Genomic DNA, 10,029 nt, shown 5'->3' on the forward strand with positions numbered 1-10,029 from the left:
ACGCACATCAGCGCGCTTTACCCTGCAGTGACTCCGGCTGCACATATGCACGCGTCATGGGGTGAGCGCGACAAACATGTCTCTGCATACCGTTGAAAACTCTAGCAATCGATGGAAAATGTGTTTAAAGTCCTACGGCATAGCGAGACCAATATGAATGTTTTACTGAATGGTGTGAAGTACACGTGCCTCATAGGCGTACGAACGTTTCAAAAAGTGTGGGGGGGGGGGGGGGGCGGGCGGGGTGAGAGACAAGCTCAGGGTGTACTTCAGGACCTTTTTCTGGAAAGCGAGCCTGATGACCGGGGAGGAGGGGGAGGGATGGAGGTTGTTATCGCTCCACCACTGTCACGTTACCAATGACGAAAAACCGGAGACGAGCGTGTTTTGTTCACATGCCGTAAACCATTCAGCTTCCTTGTGATGCAACCTTCTTCAACCAACAGCACAACTTTCTCTACCACATGGTACAACTAACTCAGGGCGGGGCAGGCTGTATCATTTGAACGGGTTTCATTGGGAGTTGCCTTATCAAAGAACGAGTCGCGCTCTCCACAATTTTATCACTCCACATGTACCTGAATTTTATAGCTCTGCAGATATATGCATCTCAGTCCTATCTCAAGTAGTTGAAGCAGCAGGGAGCTCATAGTAAAAACTGATGCAACCTCCCCCTTCTCTTCCCAAACTGTCGGGACGGGCAGGGCAGCTTATTTTCAAATCTTCATTGACCCTCCGTATGTAAAGTTGGAGTGAATGTGATAGTGGGATCAGTCAAAGTCAAGACGCGTACGTAAATGGCTGTGTTCGCGAAAAAGCTAACATCTATTATCTGTTGATCTTGAGTAAAAGTGTATGACGCGATCAGTGGAGTCCATCGGGTGGGCCTGTGGTAGAGGCGGGCGTCGGGACAGATGGCCGTCGGTCAAAAGTGGCTGCGATTATGATTTGAGCACTGTCACGTTATATGACAATGATCGCTTGATATCATCGTTTTATCAGTATCTCTTGGCAGACATGTGCCTGGATACCGAACAATATCTCAGGATTTCATCCCCGAGATCTCATCAACGTAGAACCCTGTGGGACCCTGGATCCGCCCCTGGGATCCATGCACAGTTCTATCCCCTAGTATATTTGAGGTCGGTTCTGTTTAACAAAAGGACTTATTTTGCCGAAAAGCCAGTAGTTTGTGAGCTTCAGTTGCTTATGTCAAGATCCAAGGCCGTCAGCAATTTCAGGCCAGGTCAGTTCAGCAACGGCGCGAGCTAGGGGAGGAGGCAGGGTCAGCGGATACCTGGGGAAAGGAGCGGTTAACCCCTCCCATTTCAACTACGAGCAGCATTTAGCGGTGCATGGAAAGAAACGAGCTAAAAAGCACATTGGTCCGAGCTCCACAAGGATTTTGCCGCCACTATCTTCAGGTGAGCTACCCCTTCCCCGATGTGGCCTCCTCCGACGTTACGTGAAACTAAATGAGGCAAAAATCACACCCACCCCACCCTCTCCTCACCGCACCCCACTCCCACCCCTGCCTCAAAGTATCCGCCGTCATTGGGTTAACTCAACGCAGCTGCCACGGTCCACGGTGAGACGTCGGGAATGACACGGTTCGTTCAGGGATATTTTTAGGCTTTGAATACCATTTTGTCAACTCAAAGGCATGCTTTATGCTTTCGAACCGCACGAGCGTCTTAAACAGCCGAAACATACCCATCAGGACCTTCAGTCCCTTGGGTTCCCGTGGCCCGACACTTCTAGGGGAGGGGGGCATTAGTCCAAAAGCTGCCCATCTCCTTGGCTACGGTACTGGATTGAACACCGCTTCGATGGTCAAATGAATGAATGCAACTTAGTCTCCTTCATAATGTGACGTAAATATAGCGTGACAGATAACATAAAGATAACGTGATCGCAAGTTGACATATAGTTTGCGGACCTTTGAAATGGTAGATTTTGATTCCCCGCACTTTTCTCAATTCAGTAGTGCGTAAACTGGAGCCGTTTTTTACATGGCCTAGGTCAGTGGCGGATCCGGGATTTCGTCAAGGAAGGGGGGAGACGGGCCACGCTATACTGTTGGACCCACTTAAGTGTTGGGATCCGCTCCAAAGAATCGTCGGATTTCAGACATTAGATTGAAAGCCTCCCGTGTTTGCTATTTTTATACCGGAAACCACCTCCCTGCGCGCAGCCCTCGAAAGCCACATGTCGTGCAATGCACCTACATGGAGCGTGTTCGTTTTCTTTAGATCATCACGGATCCTGCCATTTTGAAGCTAAGTATTTAGAAGAAGATGCAGATAGTTAACGTTGGCTGCCAAATACTATCAAAATAAAATAAGACATTCGTTCCCAAGATTGTTTGCTGCTAGCCGGTTTCCAACAGCTAGGTGGCTAGCTGTTAACATAACTGGATAATAACAAATGCGGTCATCGAAACAAATGCGGATGCTGCTATCTCGGGCTAAGGCGTCAGGGAAAATCGTCATTGTGTAGGTCTACGTTAGTTAATTCAGCCAGACCCGCATACGCACGCAGGCATAACACCACAAGTAAAAGTGCTGGCGCTCGTGAGCAGATGTGGGAGCTTTAACCTTGGTTCTTCTAGATCGTTTCAGCAGCAGAGAAAGGTTTCCCTGACCTCATGGAAAGAGCCCAAGACCAGTGCGGAGGGCCCTGGAGCGATCCAGAGTGCCCCGACTGATTAGTACGTAAGGGCCCCGGCAATATCTCGGGCCCTCCGAAAAATGAGAGACCCAAGACCAATAGCCACGGCACTCGAGCGATCGAGGGTGCCGCGACAGGTCAGCACAGACCAGTCAACAGTGTAGGGTCACCGAGCCAGCAAGAGAACCCGAGACCACTGTGGTGGGCCCCTGAACGATCGGGAGTATCCTGGCGTGTCAGCATCTCGGGCCCCAGCCAGCGCGCAGGGCCCTCAGAGCAAATGGCGATAACCCAAAACCAATATGGAGGGCCCCTAAGCGGTCCCGTGCTTGACAGATGAGCATATGGCGACAGCTGCGCAGGGTTCTCCGCGCAAAAGTGGGGTGTGATACAATGTGACGGGCACCTGTGCGATCAAAAATGCCCAGGCAAGTTGATATAGAGCGCCCGACAAGAATGTAGGGTCCTCCGCAGATACGAGCAAATGGAAAGACTTTTAGACCAATGTTGAGGGTCCCTGAACATCGAGTGCTTCGGTGGGTTAACTTACATGACCTCCAGCAACAGAACAGGGCTCTTTGAGCACGTGTAAAGGACCCGATACTAATGTGAAGGACCTTGGACTACCGACAATATCCAGGTAGATTAACATGTGAGACCCACAGCAGTAGCGTGTAGAGCCTTTCGGACGAATGGAAAGATTCCTTGGAGGCCCCTGATCAACCAAGAGCGCACCGGCGGGTTAGCATATAGAGCTCCGACACTTGTAGGTCTTTCCGAGCAAACGCAAATAAGTCAAGGGCAACGTGGGAAGGCTCCCCGGCGCTCGGAGTGCCCCGGAGAGTGGACATTTAAAGGGTTCTCGGCATCACCATAGTACCTCTGGACGTCGTTATGAGAGCTTAAACTTCCCCAGACACGAGCATCTTCAAAAGCGGAGAATCAGATAGTTTTGTTAGTGTATGGATTCTTTATTTTCGCTTGCTGCTGCTCTCGGTCAACTGGAGGCTCCAAGGCGTCCAATTTGGGTGTTTTGTGTGAAAACCCTGCGTCCGTTCGAGCTGCTGTGGGCCCCCTCAAAGCCAATAGGCCACTTCGAAGCCAGGGATCATGACCCCGTGCCCCGGCCCCCTCTGGACCCAACACTGGAGTAGGAGGGTAAACCTGTTTTATCAAGTGATTAATCAATGTTGGTGGGGGACAACAAAAGTTTCATGACCTGCACCTTCCTTCTATATGACCCTGTGACCTAAATGACCTGAGACTTCCAAACATAGGTGCCTATTGGGCTCAGAACAACCTCGTCTACCAGTTTGCGGAGGAAAAAAAGCAGGGTACACGGAAATTTTTAATTTGCGGGGTCCTACGCTGGTGATTTGAGGGGTACATCAGCTGCACCAACTTCCTTTTACAAAAAAAAGCCCGCAAAATAGCATTGAATCACGTGAAGCTACGTAATGTGGCATTTCATCTTCAGAAATGCACACTCTTACTGCTTCGTGCCTTCGCTTCAGTTCTGTAACCCATGATTGACGCGCAAGTTGTTTGACAGGAAGTAACTGGAACCGTACTAAACCTCGACATATGAAGCACGCTAGGTTGGCATTTCGAGGCCCCGTTGTTTGTCGCCGGATCGATCCACGGAGAGGCGCAGCCAGGCATTATTATATTGGTGAAAAGTGTGCATGTGTTATGAATGCTCTTTCTCCTAAATTACAACTCTACACCTTAGCATATCCACATGATGAAGTTTTATGCAAGAAGATATTTGTTCTTAAACGCACTTGGAAGGAGATTTACGCCAACCAACTCTCGCTGCGTACTGACTCCGCCACTGCACCACGCTCGCCGTGCGGCGGACGCGGCGGCGGCGTCGCCTTCCTCGTCCGTGAGTGGTGAGCGGGAGCCCCCGTCCACCAACCAACCGTCGAGAAGCGCCTGGGCGAGCTGTCCATTCAGGAGTGAGGATTTCGTCGACCACACCAATCGGAGCTGCATTTCGGCTCTCCTGACTGGTAAGCAACTTTTGATAGGCTCATTAGCCCTTTAGCCGATATAATTTCTGGCGTCATTGGCTGCGACTGCTGTGGCGGGAAACGAAAAGCTTTGACTGCCTGCGTGCAATTGGCGAGGATTGTGTGTCGGGGAATGGGAGAAAAGGAGCGATCGAGGGATGCATGCAACCCATCACCATCACGGAAAACATCTCTCTGCGTATTTGAGGTTGGGAAGTGATGGAATGCTAGATCACCAGGTGTTTCAGGCAATCTGCTCTTGCCCTGTGGTCACCACCATTGCCAAACCCCAAAACATGTTCTAAACCTGAATGCAAATTTGAATCAGGTACTTCCCTTAGATGAGCGTGATGCTTAGGGGTGGTTAAGTGACTCAAAATTGCCATTGTTGGTTTGATTTCAACAGATGCTCACAGGAAGGGTGCACAAAAAATATGTTGTGCCTCCAAATTGTGAAGTGCCAACTGTGATTAGATTAAGAACAATGGAGGGAATGGGCATTGCAGTTCAGTTAGAACTGAAAGTAGCTGTATGTTAGCTGCCAACTCCCTGCAGACAGTTTTTGCTATTGGGCAGGTTTGGATGTAGCATTAGATCTGGAGAGGGCTGAAGTGTCAGTATATGATGGAGAGTCTGCATTCCAAAATGGTTGCTGACTGTTAAAACCAAACAATACACCAGACATTAACTTAATGGTTTACAGCATCTCAGGAGGGACATGACCATATTGGATTTCCTGGACCAGCATTGTAGCAAGTCTGTCAATTTGTGCCATCTTGGGCAGGCTTTGGTCTTGCCATTGTTTGGCTGTTCTCCCCCTTTCAATATTAGTTTAAGCCCTAAATTTATCTTTCTGAAATATTTTAAGAAGTGACAAAAAGTATAATGGGCTCAGTGCTTGTGGGCATTATATGCTGACAGTGACTGCAATGCTGCTTGAATAAAAAACTTCAAAAAGTATATAGGGAATGCAAATACAGGTAATTCTTTATCAAAATGGGGATTTCAATTCACTGAGAAACACATTTGGAGATGCTAAGTCAGTGGGCTTTTGCTGTTTGGTCTCCCAATAATTTACAAAATTTGATATTCTTGCTCTGTACCAAGCATGGTTGTGGCCACAGACATGGTTGATCACAGAGATTGGAGGGGCAAGTCATGATTTGCATGGGCAACAATCTGAGCTCACCTGTCTTATCACGCCATCTTCTTTACTGTAAAGTGCTGTTTCAGTAGAGTACAAGATACAAGTAAAAACAAGTAATGATTGTTAAATGTGTGACCAATGTTAGGAGATACTGTTAGGAGATTTTCCCTATCCAGGGAAAATTAGTGGCACATGGCACCCTGGTCTTGGACAGTGGTATGTGTATGTCCATGTTACTGAAAAAAGACAATATTTAAGACATTTTGTTTGTCCATGGGTGTTACTACTGTGTGGGGCTTCACAGTAGTTTAGTGACATCAAGTGAACATTTCCCTGCAGCTTTGACTTCTCACATCAGTATTTCTGAAGTTTTCACCAGAGTTTTGGTTCCTTTGTGGCAAAAGCAAGTGCATGATTGCTAAATGTTTCTATACCACAGGCATGTAAGCTACTGCATTCCATTCTCTGTTAGAGATGATTTTTGGAGTTTGTTTTTGTGGCCAAAAAGTGGCTGCTTATTCATCAGTCACTGATCCACAAATAGTACATTTATCACTGGTATTGTTGCTGCATCATGTTGTCATTATGTCTGCATCTTGGGTGCTACACTCGCTCCAGGTGCTGCTTCTGCCATCGCAAAGTCGCCGCTGGCAGCGATGGACGGCGACGGGTCCGACTTCATCGCCGACAGCAAGTACATGCTGGAGGACAGCGGGGATCACGGTGGGTGGCCCACGGCGGATGCCGCCCCATCTACCGCCGTCGGCCAGACTGCGCCCGTGGTGTGCGGTGACTGAACTGTGAACAGCGTGGGCAAGTCGCGGGAAGCAGAAATATTCTGGACTGCTTAGTTAACTTGAAAACAACTTGGTGTCCTGCTCAGTGCAGGTCTGGACCATATGATGTTTAAGGCGATCAGCTTTTATGTGTTAGCTCAGAAGGTCACGTGACCGCATTGTACTCACTGACGTTTGAGGTGCTGTGTGGGTCCGGCGTTCAGTCCCCGGCACAGCATGACCTGAGGCAGGCCTCAGCCCCGCTGGCCGGTATTGCGTGCGACTGGCGCAGCCTTCTTGCCCGTGTGTTCGTATGTCCTATCGCCCGTGCGCTCGTCTGTCCTTTCGCCCGTCTGTTCGTGCGTTCTTTCGTCCATGTGTTCATGTGTCCTTTCGCACGTCTGGTCGTGTGTCCTTGCCCGTCTGTTCGTGCGTCTTTTCGCCCGTGTGTTCGCGGGCCGAAGCATGTCGGGCGTTGTCACGGTACCCCGGAGCTCGTGCGGACCGCACCGGCGTCCTCTGCGCACCCCTCTCACCCTGCCGTATGCGGCCGACAGACAGCGGCGACGGCGGCGCCGGCGGCTCCAAGTCTGGCGAGCCGAGCAACATTCTGCGCGAGCAGGACCGCTTCCTGCCCATCGCCAACGTGGCGCGCATCATGAAGCGCGGCATCCCGCCCAACGGCAAGGTGGGACCGGCCGTCAGGACTGGCCGGTGGCGGTCAGGGTCAGGCGGGCGCGAATCGGTTCTCAGCTGCCACTCTACTCGAGTGACAACAGCTGTGTATGACGTCGTCCGAAACGTTCTGCCTTACATCGTGGTGTTTAGCCCTGTCGAACATAGTTGTGGGACGGTTCGTGCCGGTGCCGAAGCACGGCACATATCAGGACCTTTGGTTAACTTTCAATTAAGAAATGTCATTTCGTTCCAATCCAGTTTCTCTGGCATCTAACATCCAACTGAAGTCAAATTCAGCTGCTCTGTCATGTTCAGAAAGCTGCAGCGATTTACCGTTGCTGTTTGGACGCCCCATAGCGTAGTTTGTAGCTATGAATCTAACAAGCTGCTTCACTTGATGACACACAACCACGCCACCGGTCGGCGTGAAGTGTGATTTTATATTTAGCGCATTCGGGTTGGCCCGTCGAATGAATCCAGTGTGTGTGAGGCCGGCCTTGGTGATGGGCCCTCCGTGCACCAGCACCACCTGACGTCAGTCGGGACGTTGCACCACTGGTTTCAGATCGCCAAGGAATCGCGTGAGTGCATGCAAGAGTGCGTGTCCGAGTTCGTCAGCTTCGTGACGAGCGAGGCGAGCGACCGCTGCCACCAAGAGAAGCGCAAGACCATCAACGGCGAGGACCTGCTGTTCGCCATGTCCGTGCTGGGCTTCGACAGCTACGTGGAGCCGCTCAAGCTTTACCTGCAGAAGTACAGGGAGGTACGCACCCGAAGCCAGGTCCGAGTTTCTGTGGCCATCAGTGTGGTGATGTGGAATGTCTACGTCGTGCTTGCACATGCCGTGTTCAACAATGAGTTGTTAAAGGTCTGTCAGTGTCTTCTTGTCGGTTGTTTCTGGTGATATCCATGTAGATCGGTCCCGGTACGTGGGCATAGCCCAGCTTGACTCGGCTGATGTGGTGTTTGCTTTCAGTCCATGAAGGGTGACAAGCTGCCTGAGCAGTACGACGAAATGGACGAACCGCACTTCTGTAAGTTGTGCAGCAGGCTTTTTGGGCCTATCATATGAAGTTAAAAAGGGTTGTCTATGACCACGATTGTTCTGAGCATGATGTTTATGATACTCGTGTTCCGGACCGGAACTGTAAATGGTTCATGTTTCGACCTGAACCCTTTTGTAAGGGCCCTTGACCTCATGATAGGCCAAGCGCGAGCTTCCTTGCGACGAACTTGGGCTGTGGTGACGAGGCCGACTCCGGTCGGATGTCCCCACGCCAAGCGTGTGCTCGCTCCTGTCACCCGCGTGACGGGCAGCGCGGTGCTGATGACCTGCGGTCTCGCCGGACTGGCTGACTGGTATGATAGTGTTGCGAAGTATTTTATCTTGGTGGCCACACGAATGTTTAAGCGATCATTTCAGCGTTGTGTGAACACAGTATGTGAAAGAGATCGGTGAGCCATCCATGCTGCTTTTGATATTATTTTTACGCCGTGGTACGGCGCGAATGTCAGTGTGCATATAAGACCCCCGTAGCTTTGTGGAAGAATGCAGTTTAATTGCTTCCGTGCTTTCCTCAGCCACGTCAGCGTTGGAGTCGTTGGGCGAGACCGTTCCTGCAAACGGAGCGACGGGTGGAATGATCTACACAACGTACGGCAATCAGCAGTTTCAGCTCAACTGAAACGCCATCTGCAAGCCAAGTGTGAAGTGTGGTTTGGATTGTTGACGCCAGGGGCGTCGCGGTTGCCAAACGGCCGAGCGGTGCACCACCATGATGCGCGCGCAGCCCCGTGCGGGTCGAACGCGCCGACATGGGCAGTGGTGTTCGCCAGCTTTTCCAAGGGCTTTCTAGTAACGAGGCCGGTCGACCCCCTGATCGAGACGCCGCGGCAGAACAGGCCGGTCGGCCGCCTGATCGAGGCGTCGCGGCAGAACAGGCCGGTTGACCCCCTGATCGAGACGTCGCGGCGAGTCCTGCGGCAGAACAGGCTGGTCGGCCGCCTGACCGGGACGCCGCGGCAGAACAGGCCGGTCGGCCTCCTGATCGAGATGTCGCGGCGAGTCCTGCGGCAGAGCATGCTGGTCGCCTTCCTGATTGAGACGCCGCGGCGAGTCCTGAGGCAGAACAGGCCGGTCGGCCTCCTGATCGAGACGCCGCTGCGAGTCCTGCGGCAGAGCAGGCCGGTCGGCTTCCTGACGAGACGCCGCGGCGGGTCCTGCGGCAGAGCAGGCCGGTCGACCATTTTTATCATCACTGTTGTGTCGTTAAGGACAGGCGGTATACGTTTGTGAAGGCAAAAACGGCGGCTGTCGCCGGGCACGTTGTTTGCGTCCCCTCGCCTGTGTGGTGTTCAGGCTATTAGATCATAGCCGTAAGAAAGAGTTTGGAGCACGTCAAAGGGATTCATTTCCCGTGAGGCATCGCTGCTCCCTTGTAATATGTGTTTCTATTGTTCCCAGTGTTCATTGCCGTGGTGACTTTATCGACTGGTCTTTTAGACTATTACTTAAAAGATGATCTTGCTTGTGCAAAGGATGTTTTGGTCACCAACCAATGTCACCTAAGTTAGGTTTTGTGAGGTTCTGTGCAGGCTGTTGGCAAATTTGGCGATGTTGCGTTACTCACCTCACAAAACTTCGGGTTTTACTCTTCGGTTGACGGTAATTTGACAGACACCTGAAGTACCTGCGATCGATTTGAACATATTAAATAACAATAAATGGCATCTGTTTTTTGAG

The 10,029-nt window shown here is 51.2% G+C and overlaps 1 protein-coding gene across 1 annotated transcript; it reads left to right on the forward strand.

Annotated features, from left to right (window-relative positions):
• Positions 1–4,571: 4,571 nt before the first annotated feature.
• LOC119112930 (nuclear transcription factor Y subunit beta) lies at positions 4,572–10,029 on the forward strand. Its single transcript, XM_037237232.1, has 6 exons — positions 4,572–4,685; positions 6,451–6,555; positions 7,166–7,296; positions 7,852–8,049; positions 8,263–8,320; positions 8,868–10,029. The coding sequence occupies exons 2-6, from the start codon at positions 6,489–6,491 to the stop codon at positions 8,969–8,971; spliced, it is 558 nt and encodes a 185-aa protein (XP_037093127.1). The 5' UTR covers positions 4,572–4,685; positions 6,451–6,488; the 3' UTR covers positions 8,972–10,029.

Source organism: Pollicipes pollicipes, unplaced genomic scaffold (assembly GCF_011947565.3).
Source record: "Pollicipes pollicipes isolate AB1234 unplaced genomic scaffold, Ppol_2.1 Scaffold_7261;HRSCAF=8764_pilon_pilon_pilon, whole genome shotgun sequence".
In the NCBI taxonomy this organism is placed as follows: Eukaryota; Metazoa; Arthropoda; class Thecostraca; order Pollicipedomorpha; family Pollicipedidae; genus Pollicipes; species Pollicipes pollicipes.